The sequence below is a fragment of the Tiliqua scincoides genome, unplaced genomic scaffold (genome assembly GCF_035046505.1).
Source record: "Tiliqua scincoides isolate rTilSci1 unplaced genomic scaffold, rTilSci1.hap2 HAP2_SCAFFOLD_56, whole genome shotgun sequence".
Lineage (NCBI taxonomy): Eukaryota > Metazoa > Chordata > Lepidosauria > Squamata > Scincidae > Tiliqua > Tiliqua scincoides.
The window spans coordinates 66,387-81,612 of NW_027101646.1; the positions used below are offsets into that span (position 1 = coordinate 66,387).

The 15,226-nt window shown below is 53.0% G+C and overlaps 1 protein-coding gene across 7 annotated transcripts in view; it reads left to right on the top strand.

Moving 5' to 3' along the window:
• The window catches only part of LOC136636021 (leucine-rich repeat and fibronectin type-III domain-containing protein 5), a 57,818-nt gene that overhangs the window by 32,101 nt on the left and 10,491 nt on the right, over positions 1-15,226 (top strand). For 6 of the 7 annotated variants that reach the window (XM_066611065.1, XM_066611060.1, XM_066611061.1 and 3 more), the window contains exon 2: positions 8,137-9,544. In XM_066611065.1, the coding sequence (XP_066467162.1) occupies positions 8,157-9,544 (1,388 nt within the window). In that variant the 5' untranslated portion in view covers positions 8,137-8,156. Of the gene's footprint in view, positions 1-7,318; positions 7,384-8,136; positions 9,545-15,226 lie in introns of those variants that run through there. The other variant, XM_066611064.1, reaches the window with a different exon arrangement.

Here is a 15,226-nt window from a genome sequence, read left to right on the forward strand (position 1 = left end):
TCTGCTGGATGGCAAGGGGCTCGGGGCTGTTGAAAGAGGACAGGAAGGCTGTGCAGAAAAGCGCGTTTTTGTACCTGCCTTCGCTGCAGCAGATGAGGGCAGATCGTGGTGGGGCCTGCAGCTGCCTTCTCGGGTTTGGCTTGCCTAACTGAGTCGAGTGGAAGTGAAAGGAATCAGGTTCTAGAGCGTATTGGCAAACAGCAGCAAATCACTGAATTTAACTGGCAGCCATCCAAGAGTTGGTGAGGAACCCAAATGTGAAATTGCAGGTCTTCTTGCAAAAATACTGCCTGTAAGCTGGCCCCCATGCCAGAGGCCTGGAAGGTGGCAAAGGCAGCACCAATATTTGAAAAAGGATCTCTGGATCCAGAAAACTGCATGCTGGGTGGCTTAATATTTGTTCCTGGTGGGCCATCTGGTGGGCCACTGTGAGGGACAGGAAAGTAGATTAGATGGGCCTGTGGCCTGATCCAGCTTCTTATGTTCAGCATTATTAGGCATTTTCAGCTTTAGGAAAGCATTGCACAGGCCTAAACACATAAGAACATGAGAACAGCCCCACTGGATCAGGCCACAGGCCAATTTGTCCAGCTTCCTGTATCTCACAGCGGCCCTCAGGGGAGAGATCTTGGGGTGGTGGTGGACAGGTTGATGAAAGTGTCAACCCAATGTGCAGCGGCAGTGAAGAAGGCCAATTCTATGCCTTAGGAATCATTATGCCTATGATCATTAGGAAGGGTATTGAGAACAAAACGGCTAGTATTATAATGCCCTTGTACAAATCTATGGTAAGGCCACACCTGGAGTATTGTGTACAGTTCTGGTCGCCGCATCTCAAAAAGACATAGTGGAAATGGAAAAGGTAGCAGTAATATGCAGAAGGAGCGACTAAGATGATTACGGGGCTGGGGCACCTTCCTTATGAGGAAAGGCTATGGCGTTTGGGCCTCTTCAGCCTAGAAAAGAGATGCCTGAGGGGGGGACATGATTGAGACATACAAAATTATGCAGGGGATGGACAGAGTGGATAGGGAGATGCTCTTTACACTCACATAACACCAGAACCAGGGGACATTGAGTGTTGGGAGAGTTAGAACAGACAAAAGAAAATATTTACTCAGCGTGTGGTTGGTCTGTGGAACTCCTTGCCACAGGATGTGGTGACGGCATCTGGCCTGGATGCCTTTAAAAGGGGATTGGACAAGTTTCTGGAGGAAAAATCCATTACGGGTTACAAGCCATGATGTGTATGTGCAACCTCCTGATTTAGAAATGGGTTATGTCAGAATGCCAGATGCAAGGGAGGGCACCAGAGTGAGGTCTCTTGTTATCTGGTGTACTCCTTGGGGCATTTGGTGGGCTGCTGTGAGATACAGGAAGCTGGACTAGATGGGCCTATGGCCTGATCCAGTGGAGCTGTTCTTATGGAAGGCCACCTTGTCCGTTCCCTGAGTGTTTCTTGTGAAGCTTGAGATTTGCTTCTGGGCTTCCATTAAAATGGCATATTTCTTTTCATTTAGAGCCTCTCGAGTTCTTACAACAAATAATGAAACATTCATAAAAAGAGCCATAAAGTATTAATACCAGGTACTAGTTAAGAGTCAGTTATTGCAGAAAGACGCGAGCAGGAAAATTGCTGTCTCCTGCTTGGCGAGAGGAGCTGGGCGCCGCCTCCTTCTCCGCAGAACGGGAAAGGCCTCGACTGACTCTCTGAGGGCAAAGGGGAGACTTCGGCTGGCATCTTCCCTGGGAGAGGAGTTCCAAAAGAGCTGCACTCCTCTTCCCCACCCAGCCAGCCTCGTCTAGATCCAGCACCCACACGCCCCTCGTCCACACTGGGGCACCTTTGGCTTCTTTTCCAGAGGACTCCTATGGTTGCCTTCCGGAGACTGGAATGCCGGTGGCAGCAACCAGTCTGCCCAGAAAAGGGGTGGACCTCCCTGCATGTGGCAGTGCTGGAGCCCGCCTTGTCCAGGCCTTCGCGGGTGTCCACTGGGCTGGATTGGGATGCTGTGAGCAGGACTGTGGGTTGGTCCACCAGGTGGGTTGTGAGCCAATTTCAGGTGGATCCCCATTCATTTCAGTATTTTATTTTTAGTATATTAAACTTGATGCCCGCACGGCGTGTGACTGCATGTGGGGAGATCTGTACTTTCAACAGACTACACTGGATATGCTTTTAACAGTGGTAGTCAGTGGGGCTTACTCCTGGGTCAGCGAGGATAGAATTGCAGCCTGAGATGGTTAAACATTTTTCCTGCTTGATGTCAGGAGTCCTGGGCTGAAAGGTTTGAGAATTGTCTGCTGCAGTAGCAGAACAGAGAAGAGCGCCCAGCGGGTCCTGACGGGGCGGTTGTGCTCTTTCCCTCTCCTCTCCCAGCCGGCGTCTGCTCCTGCCTTGGCACTCTTGGCCTTTCAGGTGCCAGTGTGTGATGTCACCTCCTGGTGCTGTTCGGCACCTGGCATCACGCTGGGGGGGTGGGGGGGTGGTCTGGGCCTTGTCTTTTCTCAGCCGTTTCTGCTGTGAAGTCTCCAGGGAGTCCTCCCCAGCCCCATGTCTGTGGGATGCCCATGTTGCTATGGAGGTGAGTGAAGGGCATCATGCTCTGGTGGCCGGTGCCTCCGTGGCTGACTCCAGAGCGGGTGCTGAGGGGCAGCTGCTCAGTCCCTGGTGTTTGTGCTCAGAGTCCACCTTGTGGTCCCTGCTTGCAGCCCCAGGGTGAGGGCACCCGAGGATTTGCAACGAGGCGTCATCGGCAACTGAAGCCCCTCGGCGCTCTGCTCCTTTTTGACTGAGCTGCTGGGACTCCCTAAGCAGGGCCAGGAAGCAGGCGTGACCCTGGGGTGGGCAGGTTGACTGCACCTCAGTAGGCAGGTGGTTCGTGCGTCCAGTGAAGTGTCCAGCCTGTTCTAGACGGGACCGCGCCTCCCCTGAAGAATAAGGCCTCAGCTAGAACAGCAGGATCTCTGGAACCACATTTGTGGTGCCTGTGGCTCCCCGCTGGCTGGCCGGCCTGCCAGCTGGAGCCCTCCCAGCCAGCGTCACCAACTCTCTGGCAAGTTTGCGATGCAACTGCTGCAGTGCATGATGCGTGGTGCTGTCTTTGCCTGCGAGGTGGACCACCAAATCCAGAAGCCTGCAGCGAGACTCTTGGCTGCTGGGCCTGGTCCTCAGAATCTCTTGCAAGTCAGGGAACGATTGTGTTGGGGGGGGGGGGGCTTTGGCCTCTGGGCACTGGGTCTTCTCTGGGAAGCCCCCGGATTCAGAGGAGGGCCTCCTCCTGCCCTGCAGACCTTTCCGGACGCTTGGCTCCTCCTTGGCGTGCAGCCACCACCTGAGCTGAGGCCTTTTCACTCCTGGCAGCCCAGCTCCAGCATGCAGCCCAGTCTGCCGCCAGCAGCCACTGGCTGTGTGGGGACTGCGGAAAGCTGCTCTGATGAATCCAGGCGCTTCCGGGTGTGAACGGAGCTGATTTGCAGTTTGTCTTGTGGTTTGTTGCTGCTTTCTTCTGTTTGGCTATTTGTGTTGTTCATTTGGAACTGCAACAGAAGGCATCTCTCTCTGGACCAGATCTGACGGAAAGCTCTTCAAACTCTCCAGAATGAGAGCAAAGTTCAGCTGAAATGTCTGCATGGCTTCCTCTTTGCCGACAATGCAGCTGTCACTACCCACTCTGCCAAAGATCTCCAGCAGCTCATGGATCGTTTTAGCAAGGCCTGCCAAGATTTTGGACTGACAATCAGCCTGAAGAAAACACAGGTCATGGTTCAGGATGTGGACTCACCTCCCTGCATTACAATCTCTGCGCATGAACTGGAGGTTGTCCGTGACTTTGTGTACCTTGGCTCAACGATCTCCGACACTCTTTCTCTCAATACCGAACTAAACAAACTTATCGGTAAAGCAGCTACCACGTTTTCCAGACTCACAAAAAGAGTCTGGTCCAACAAGAAGCTGAGGGAACATTCCAAGATCCAGGTCTACAGAGCTTGCGTCTTGAGTACACTTCTGTACTGCAGCGAGTCATGAACTCTTCGCACACAACAGGAGAAGAAGCTGAAGTTTCCTCTCCTGTTGTGAGCGAAGAGTCCATGACTCACTGCAGTACAGAAGTGTACTCAAGACACAAACTCTCTAGACCTGGATCTTGGTATGTTCCGTCAGCTTCTTGTTAGACTAGACTGCGAATCTGGAAAACTCACTGGTGAGTCTCTTTGTGAGTCTGGAAAACTCACTGGTGCCCTTGTGTCACCCACATTAGAAGAGTCCCACTGCATCATGCCAAAGGTCCATCTAGTTCATCTTTCTGAATCTCAAAGGTGGCCCAGCAGGTGCCTCTGGGAGCACACAAGACCAGAAGAGACCTGCATTAGGTGCCCTCTCCTGAATTTGGCACTCCGAGGTAGCCTACTTCTAAAATCAGGAGATTGCACATACTCGTCATGGCTTGTAACTCGTGATGGATTTTTCCTCCTGAAATTTGTCCAATCCCCTTTTAAAGCATCTAGGCCAGATGCCATCACCACATCCTGTGGCAGGGAGTTCCACAGACTAATTACACGCTGAATTAAAAAAAAATTCTTTTGTTCTAACTCTTCCAACTCTCCATTTTAGTGGCTGTCCCCTGGTTCTGGTGTTGTGTGAGAGGGAAAGGACCATCTCTTTATCCATGCCCTGCATAATTTTGTATGCCTCTATCGTGTCCTCCCATGCGCTTTTTTCTAGACTGCATGGGGGGCATGATTGACATGACTGACCAGGGAAGCTGTGCAGCTTCAGCGAAGGTGGGGGGGGGGGAGAACTGGACGAGGCATCCCCTCAGTGAATGGAGCCAGTCTGTGACCACAGATCTCTAGTGAAAGGAGAACGCCAGTATTCCCTTGCGCACCAGTCGCCCCTTGGCCTTGAGTCAGGCTGGTCTCTGGAAGTCCGGCTCCCAAGTCTTGACCAAGAAGCCAAGTGTTCCCTGGGGAGCAGGCATCAGAAGCAGCTACGTGTGAGCCCAGTGAGGAGAGTAGATGTGCTTGACTCTGTGCACTGAGGGCTGTGGGGTGTGATGGACTGAATTGGGGAGATGGTGTGGGGCGACTTTTCCTTCCCCTTTGTCACTGGTACCAGTGGGAGCTTTCATGCGGGGCAAGGAACAACTGCAGAGACCCAGCCCAGATTGGGCTATGGGAAAGGACCATTTCGTCCCTCCCCCCACCCGATCCTGTGGTGCTCAGCCGCTGGCTGCTCTTCAAAGAAGAAGCTGCCTGTTGCCAGATGCCTGGGCATGACCCATTCCCTGGGAGGCCTCCCGCTCACGCCTTCAGCAGAATTGTCAAGACCACGAGGATGTCCTGGGTGCCCCTCTGGCTTGGGGTATGGTGGCTCCTGTGCTGTTTGGGTGCTGGACTTCTTTGTTCTTGCTACTGCTGCTGCTCTGTTATGTGATGGATTTTATTCGTTTCAACTTCTCTGCTGCCTTGAAGGCCAACATGGCCTGGAAAGGGAGAGAAATCCATGCCTGACTGGCCCTGGGATGGGTGGGGGAACTTTTCCCTAGCTGGGGGGGGGCGAAGGAGGTCTGCCTCCAACCCTCTCCGTTCAACACACACACAGCCATAACAGACACAGCACCTCATCCTCAAAACCTTCTTAAGCATCATCCTTGATATTTGCTTCCTGCCGGAATTAATGCAAAAAATTGTTCTCCGTGGAGAGGTGCAAATGGCTTTATTCTGAGTTTTTACCATTTCTTGCAGTCAGGCTGAGCGGAAAAGGGAGGAAGTGTAATTGGCACATTTCCAGTCCCGAGCCGCCTGGCTCTCCGCGCAGGAGCCTGTAGCCTCCTCTGCCTGAACATATAAATGGAAGTAATATTGGATTCTGCGGAGAAGAGATTGCCCTCTCTGCCCCCTTTAAAAATGGATTTGTTTTGAGAAGCACTTCCCAAACCTTCATCTAATGCGCACAGATTATCTCAGGCATCTGTGGTGGGACTGGCAAGAGACAGGCAAGCTCCGCCTTTGGCCCTGGGACTTGGAGTGTCTGTAGGTGTGGGGACTGAGAGTGGGGGGGGGGTGCCCAGGAACGACCAGTTCAGCAGTCTGATTCTGGGAGGGAGGAAAGGCCTCTCTGGGCACGATGGAGGCAGTGGGTCAGGAGGAGCTTGGTCATCCAGCATACGCAGGCAGATTTGAAACAGCGCCCACACTGGTTGTGGCGCTTTCGTTAATTATTACATTTACCTGTCGCTTCTCAATACAGGAGTTCACAGCACAGTGACACCACTAGGGGCCAAAATTTTGAAAACCATCTGGAAAAATTGTATTCATGAATAATATCATTGGAAAAGTAAGTCCATGCAATGAAATGATTTGTACTGCACTCTATCAAAGGTTCTGGCTAATTAAGCAGAGAAGGAAAACCCAACTGCCTTGTGTCACAGAAAGTGAGTTTCCTTAACTCAGAACTGACCAGTGGGACTGACAGTGCAATCCTGTGCATGTCTACTCAGAAGTAAGTCCTGTTGTGTTCAGTGGGGCTTTTTCTCAGGAAAGTATGTCTAGGATTGCAGTTTGAGTGTTCCGAGAGCCAGTGAGGTGTTACGATGTCACAGCAGGGAACCAACGAGGTGTTCGTATAAGTCGGCTCTCATTTCCAAGTATGAGCACCAGAACTCTTATTCAGCTGTGTGAAGTTGGCCACTGATTTCTTTCTTTTGTTTTTTGTTGTTGCTGTTGGTTTCTGGCTTGTTTGGTGACCTGGACTGTTCTAAGGTCACAGTCCTTAGAACAAATAAATAAAGTGCATGGGGGTGACCCCAGCCCTAGTGCTGCTGCAGCACTGAGACTGTGCATAAGATCTTGTAATTCATTCTGTATGGTCTGGTATGGAAGGACGGCTGTCGTGGGGGTGACGCATGAACTCTCACATCAGGTCATGCAAACCCTAGAGATGCCTCTACTGGCACTTACCAAATCCCGTAACCCCCCCAACACAGAAATGCCCCCCGAAGGCTCCTCAGAGATACACCAGCAACAGAGTTGGCTTTGAGGAGTCCCCTGGGAGTGGCAAGGGAGGTGAGCGAACCTTTTGGTGACAGACCTCTCCGGCTGGCCTGCTCTGCAGCTGGCCACAGGATGCAGGGGAGGCTGTGTCAGTGTGTTGCGCTGTGTCAGCTCGGATGGAGCCCCGAGGCCCTGATCCGTGCCTGTGCTGGACGTCTTCCGACAGCTCATCAGCTCCACAGAGCTCAACTTCAGGCAAAGCATCTGGAACTGACTCTCCAGTGCTGACCAGCAAGCGGCATCTGGTGCTGGTGGTGGGAGTCACAGAGGCCTCCTGGAAGCCCAGCTCCCTTTGTTCTCTTTCCCGAGGCTTCACTACAACTGCAGGTTGGTGAGGACGGGGCTGTAAGGAGACTTTCAGCCCAATCCCAACTTGCACTGGAACAGGCAGGCCAGTAGGCTGGTGCTGTGTCCAGCATGAGTTTGGGGCTGGCTGTGGCTTGGCTTGCACAAGGGGAAAGAATTCCCCTTACCCCGTGTAGAACAGCAGAAGCGCCACTTGATGAGGTGGCGCAAATCCAAGCAGCCCGAATCTGCCCTGGGCTGCCTAGGAACAGGGCTAGGATCCTGGCCTTGCCCCCCACCTATGGACCTGCCCCCCCACCCACCCTGGAATGCTTCTTCCCTGCCCTCCCCACACCCCCTGCAAACCCCTGCGCCGCCCAAGCTCGGCCAAACCTACCCAGTTGAGTCTTGCTTCGACACGGGGAAGCCGGTGCACAGCCCGGTGCTCAAAATTAGGCGCAGACATGCTTTGCGGCCCTCCCAGGCTAATGCAAGGAACCTGCACCAGCTGAAGGGTGCGTTAGGATTGCGCCCTTCGTAAGACATACTCAGTGATGCTCGGGGAGAGCACTGATCTGAGGCCCTTGGAGGGCGCGCAGAGGCTCAGCATGTTGGCGCGAGTGCGCAGAAGCCTTCTTTCCTTTGTGCCAGGCAGTGATCTCCTTGGTCTTGTCCAACAGACAGGACTTGAAGCGGAGGCCTCTGACATCCAGATTCAGGCCCCAGACCCCCCTGGTGTTGTCGTCGGGGCTCTCCGGAGCCCCCTGTAACGCTCTGCCTTCTGCTCTTTTCCAGGATCCGGACCCTGCTCTACAATGGAAAAACTGCTTCTGTGCCTGCTGCTCATTGGCTCTGTGGTGAAGGCCCAGCTCTGCCCCAAGCGCTGCGTGTGCCAGATCTTATCGCCAAACCTCGCGACGCTTTGTGCAAAGAAGGGGCTGCTCTTTGTGCCCCCCAATATTGACAGGAGGACCGTGGAGCTGCGGCTGGCGGACAACTTTGTGACCAGCATCAAGCGGAAGGATTTTGCCAACATGACCAGCCTGGTGGACCTGACCCTCTCCAGGAACACCATCAGCTTCGTCACCCCCCACGCGTTTGCCGACCTGCGCAACCTGCGGGCGCTGCACCTGAACAGCAACCGGCTGACCAAGATCACCCACGACATGCTGAGCGGGCTCTCCAACCTCCACCACCTGATCCTGAACAACAACCAGCTGACCCTGATCTCCCCCACGGCCTTCAGCGACGTCCTGGCGCTGGAGGAGCTGGACCTGTCCTACAACAACCTGGAGACCATCCCCTGGGACACGGTGGAGAAGATGGTCAGCCTGCACACCCTCAGCCTGGACCACAACATGATCGAGAGCATCCCCAAGGGCACCTTCTCCCACCTGCACAAGATGACGCGCCTGGACGTCACCTCCAACAAGCTGCAGAAGCTGCCCCCGGACCCCCTCTTCCAGCGCGCCCAGGTCCTGGCCACCTCGGGCATCATCAGCCCCTCCACCTTCGCGCTGAGCTTCGGGGGCAACCCCCTGCACTGCAACTGCGAGCTGCTCTGGCTGCGGCGCCTCTCCCGGGAGGACGACCTGGAGACGTGCGCCTCGCCCCCTCTGCTGTCCGGCCGCTACTTCTGGTCGGTGCCCGAGGAGGAGTTCCTGTGCGAGCCACCGCTCATCACCAGGCACACCCACGAGCTGCGGGTGCTGGAGGGCCAGAGAGCGGTCCTGCGGTGCAAGGCTCGTGGGGACCCGGAGCCTGCGATCCACTGGATCTCCCCGGAAGGCAAGCTGATCTCCAACGCCACGCGCTCCCTGGTGTACGACAACGGGACGCTCGACATCCACATCACCACCGTGAAGGACACGGGCTCCTTCACCTGCATCGCTTCCAACCCGGCCGGGGAGGCCACCCAGTCCGTGGACCTGCACATCATCAAGCTGCCTCACATCGTGAACAGCACGAACCACATCCACGAGCCGGACCCGGGCTCCTCGGACATCTCGACCTCCACCAAGTCTGGCTCCAACACCAGCGCCAGCAACGGGGAGGTCAAGGCGAGCCCCGACAAGAAGGTGGTGGTGGCGGAAGCCACGTCCTCCACTGCCCTGCTGAAGTTCAATTTCCAGAGGAACATCCCCGGAATCCGCATGTTCCAGATCCAGTACAACGGGACTTACGATGACTCGCTGGTGTACAGGTAAGGGCCGCTCCTTGCTCTGGGCGGCCCTGGGGCCGCTTCCCGCTTACGTTCTGCTGGCCCCGAGCGGTCCAGGGCCAGGGCCGGGCCCTTCGGCCAGGCCTGCCCCAGTTGCAAAGCGCCCAGGTGCTCAGGTGGGAGGGCTGGCCGTGGCAAGTGCAGGATCAGCAGGTGGGAGGCCAGCGGGGTGCTGGTGCTGTGTTTGAGGGGGCGGAACAGAAGCGATGGCTCAGTGGCCTCCCCAGGGAACACGTTGCCCACCCTGAGGGAGACTCAGGCCTGGCCAGGCCTGGGACCATCAGTGGGCATGAGGTGCTGTCACTCAGCAGCTAAGGCCAGACTGCCTCAGGCTCTTCCAGGGCCGGCAGGTCTTGTGCTTCTGTAGAGTGCAAAGACCAGACACAGTCGAAGCCCCGATCAGGTGGGACCATCGTCAAGACTTGCAGTGGAGCATGCTGTACAGTGTCCCAAATGCCATCACAGGAGAGTGCCTGGCCACCTGCAAGGCGGCAGCCTAAGCCAGAATAGGTGGGGGGCAGAATGCAGTGGATTTGGGGAGGGAGGGGCAGGAGGGGGGTATCCCAGTGCGAGCAACCTGCGCCATGACACCCCCTCTGAGACCTCTTGACTCGCCCCCTTTGTCTCTTGAAAATGCCCACTAAAGAGCAGAACAGGTTCAAGGAGACCCATTGCCAATCAAGGGACTTACGGAGGGAAAGGGAGAACCATTTCCCTGTCCCCTTCCGAGCCTCCCTGCTATGCTCGTTTTGGCCCAGCTGCAGCAGGGCAGAGGAGAAGACGGGGCTGCTGCTTAACTGTAAGAACATAAAAAGAGCCCTGCTGGATCAGGCCACAGGCCCATCCGGTCCAGCTTCCTGTATCTCACAGTGGCCCACCAAATGCCCCAGGGAGCACACAAGACAGCAAGAGACCTGAATCCCGGTGACCTCCCTGGTATCTGCCATAGCCCATTTCTAAAATCAAGAGGTGGCACATACACATCATGGCTTGTAACCTGTAATGGATTTTTCATCCAGAAACTTGTCCAATCCCCTTTTAAAGGCATACAGGCCAGACACCGTCACTACTTCCTGTGGCAAGGAGTTCCACAAACTAATGACACGCTGAGTAAAGAAATATTTTCTTTTGTCTGTCCTAACTCTCCCAACACTCAATTTTAGTGGCTGTCCCCTGGTTCTGGTGTTATGTGAGAGCGTAAAGAGCATCTCCCTATCCACTCTGTCCATCCCCTGCATAATTTTGTATGTCTCAATCATGTCCCCCCTCAGGCGCCTCTTTTCTAGACTGAAGAGGCCCAAACGCTGTAGCCTTTCCTCATAGGGAAGGTGCCGCAACCCAGTCATAATTTTGGTTGCTCTTCTGCGCCTTTTCCATTTCCACTGTGTTCCCGAATGGGCGCAGTACAGGATGGATGACAGAGAGGCAAACAAACAGACAGGAAAATTCAAAGGGCTTTGGAAAAAGCTTTTACTACATTTGCAGACGGGTCCACCACAAAGGCATGATGGACGAAGAATGGGTTACAATGCTACAGTTTTTATAGGGTCTTCTGAATAAAGGAGGGGCACAAAAGAGCACAAAGAAAGAAGGTGAACATTCTTGGAAAATTACCAAGTAATCAGACAGAGAGCATGGACAGCATCCTTATCAGTTTGGAATGTTCTGTGGGAAGCACAGTGCAATGTGTATTGACAGGGTGTTTACATACAAAATATCCATTATCGAGGGTTGGTAATCAATTACACCACTTTATCCTAAGCGTCCTGCCTCACACCCTTTTGTTCCTTACCATCTGTCCTTCCTTGGAGGCCCATATTTTGCATATTCAGCTTATCTTGTTTAGCCTGATCTTTCTGAAGAGGAGGGTGATTGGTGCTGATGAGTGGCATTCCTGAGCAGGGGCCAGAGAAGGGACTAAACCAGAGAAGCCTGATCTTTGGAGCCAGGCATTGTGGGTACTGGAGTATTGTGAGCTGGGCATTTTGGGGACAACTGTGTCCTTTTTGAGATGTGGCAACCAGAACTGGATGCAGTACTCCAGGTGTGGCCTTACCATTGATTTGTACAGCAGCACTATAATATTAGCCACTTTATTTTCAATACCTGTTCTAATAATCCCAAGCATAGAATGTCAGTAAGTGTAAGGTCATGCACACTGGGGCAAAGAACCAAAACTTCACATATAGGCTGATGGGTTCTGAGCTGTCTGTGACAGATCAGGAGAGAGATCTTGGGGTGGTGGTGGACAGCTCAATGAAAGTGTCGACCCAATGTGCGGCGGCAGTGAAGAAGGCCAATTCTATGCTTGGGATCATTAGGAAGGGTATTGAGAACAAAACGGCTAGTATTATAATGCCGTTGTACAAATCTATGGTAAGGCCAAACCTGGAGTATTGTATCCGGTTCTGGTCGCCGCATCTCAAAAAAGACATAGTTGAAATGGAAAAGGTGCAAAAGAGAGCGACTAAGATGATTACTGGGCTGGGGCACCTTCCTTATGAGGAAAGGCTACGGCGTTTGGGCCTCTTCAGCCTAGAAAAGAGGCGCCTGAGGGCGGACATGATTGAGACATACAAAATTATGCAGGGGATGGACAGAGTGGATAGGGAGATGCTCTTTACACTCTCAAGTAACACCAGAACCAGGGGACATCCACTAAAATTGAGTGTTGGGAGATTTAGTACAGACAAAAGAAAATATTTCTTTATTCAGCACGTGGTTGGTCTGTGAAACTCCTTGCCACAGGATGTGGTGATAGCATCTGGCCTAGATGCCTTTAAAAGTGGAATGGACAAATTTCTAGAGGAAAAATCCATTACCATGATGTGGTAAAATCCATTACAAGCCATGATGCATGTGTGCAACCTCCTGATTTTAGAAATGGGCTACGTCAGAATGCCAAAGGGAGGGCACCAGGATGCAGGTCATGTCTTGAGCGCTCCCCGGGGTATTTGGTGGCCTGCTGTGAGATACAGGAAGCTGGACTAGATGGGCCTGTAGCCTGATCCAGCTCAGAACCCATCAGCCTATATGTGAAGTTTTGATTTTTTGCCCTAATGTGCATGACTTTACACTTACTTACTTACATTGAAACGCATCTGCCATTTTGCTGCTCAGTCTCCCAGTTTGGAGAGATCCTTCTGGAGCTCCTCACAATCACTTCTGGTCTTCACCACTCGGAAAAGTTTGGTGTCATCTGCAAACGTAGCCACCTCGTTGCTCACCCCTGTCTCCAGGTCATTTATGAAGAGGTTGAAAAGCACCGGTCCCAGGGCAGATCCTTGGGGCACACCAATTTTCACCTCTCTCCATTGTGAAAATTGCCCATTCACACCCACTCTCTGTTTCCTGGACCTCATCCATTTCCTAATCCAGGAGAGGACCTGCTCTCTAATTCCCTGACTGTGGAGTTTTCTCAGCAGCCTTTGGTGAGGGACCGTGTTGAAAGCCTAATTGTTATCGAGGTACCTGAACTTCATTTGATAAAACTGCAGGGAGTTTTTCTAACCTAGGCCTGTCTGGTGAGAGGCTTCTCAATGCTTGGAGGTTCACTGTTTCGTTCCTCTCTTTACCACTTCCCCTGGAATATCAGGAGCAGCCTCTGGATGCAAAATGTCTTTGAGCATCAAATTAAAGCAGAAATTAAGCAAAGCAACAGGAAGTGTTGTGACACCAAAGGCTGCTTTAGGCTCCGCAGGCAGCAAGCCGCCTCCTCCAGCAGCACCAGCCCAGGCCAGGGCGCAAAGCTGCTTGACGGCACATGGTGCTCAATCTGGTGATGCCCTTCTGAAAAGTTATCTTGCCTGCCGATGGTAACTTTGAGCAGAAGATGATGGTGATGTTGGTGCGTGTTCACAAACGTGTTGTTTTTGACTGCATTTTGTTTGTATTCACCTATGGAGTCCTTCCCAAGGACCTAGGATAGGTAGCTATTTCTTGTCTTCATGTTGTTGTTCGGTTTTTGCACAATCAGACAGTGTCATTGACTGGTTTGTTTTATCCAGACATCAAGTCCTTCCCAAGGACCTGGGATGCCTGGTTTCTCTCCTCGAAATACCATCACAAAATGCAAGCTGTTCCCAGTATTGCTGCTTTTTGCAGTCAATTGATGGTAATTTCTGTTGTTATTGTTCTATTTGTATTTCATACAGTTTTCAATGGAGAGAGAATGCTTTGGAGTGTCTGTTTAGGCAATCAATAAGTCTTCTGAGTAGTTTTAAATGGGACATTTTTAGGAATTGTATGTTATTAATAGCTTGTTATTCACAAGAAGTGAAATGAATGAACTAGTAACAATAATGGGCCTCTTTGGAGGCAAAAAGAGGAGTCTTGTTCCTCCTGTGATGCATTCGTTGTTTTACTCTTAACAAAAGTATAACAGAGCGTGATAGGAGGAGGAGAGAGCCATGAATGAGAGCTGTTGTAAGCCCCTCATTGGCCAGTAGACCAGCTGCGGGGTAGAATCAGTGAGTGGACTTAACCTTTGTGTTACAAGAATGCGCTGACAGCAGTACTGTGACGCACCCCCCCCCCTTGAATGTGGGGATGAAGTAGTTGGCAACCTTCAGTCTCGAAAGACTCTGGTATCGCGCTCTGAAAGGTGGTTCTGGCACAGCGTCCAGTGTGGCCAAAAAGGCCAATCCGGGAGCGACAATCCCTTCCACACCGGGAGCAAGTGCAGTCTGTCCCTGGTCTGTCTCCCTGGCTATGGGCCTTCCTTCTTTGCCTCTTAGCCTCAGACTGTTGGCCAAATGTCTCTTCAAACTGGGAAAGGCCATGCTGCACAGCCTGCCTCCAAGCGGGCCGCTCAGAGGCCAGGGTTTCCCACTTGTTGAGGTCCATCCCTAAGGCCTTCAGATCCCTCTTGCAGATGTCCTTGTATCGCAGCTGTGGTCTACCTGTAGGGCGCTTTCCTTGCACGAGTTCTCCATAGAGGAGATTCTTTGGGATCCGGCCATCATCCATTCTCACGACATGACCGAGCCAACGCAGGCGTCTCTGTTTCAGCAGTGCATTCATGCTAGGGTTTCCAAATGGCTCTCTAGGTCGCCCCACTGCCTGTCTGTAATGGTGAAGCACCTCAATCTGCAAGACCGGGAGTAGACATAGAGAAGCCCCTCAGCACCACAGCCTGCCTTCCTTCCACTTAATGAACAAGACCTCTCCTGAGAGGCCAGCAAGGCATGTGCAAACCCCCCCCCCCCTTTGCAGAGCAAAGTCCTGCTGGGCTCTCAGAAAGGCCGGCCAGAAACCAGCCAGATGGAGTCAGGCAAGGCTGCACATGTGTTGGGGAAAGAGAGTGTTTATCGTACACCGCTGGGCACAGAGGAATCTTCCCACACCCTGAGAGGCAGGGGGGCAGTGGCCAGGAAAGGAGAGCCCCAGTGGGTGGGTAGGTGGCCGCTTTCCCTGCAAGGGGAGGAGCGGCCCCACTGAACCAATCCCGAAGCAGTACTGAGCGCATGTGCACCACTTGCTCCGTGCTTGGGCATGCAACCCAGTCTGGCAATGGGTGGGTGGAAAGGTGGGGGGGGATGTCTTCAAAAGTATTTTGTATGCCTCAGGCTCACCACCTCTGCCCCCGTCTGTGGCATTTGGCCCAGGGCCTGCTGCTCTCCCTGCTTGGAGGTGCCTTTATCCATTCTGGGCACTGCGAGAGGC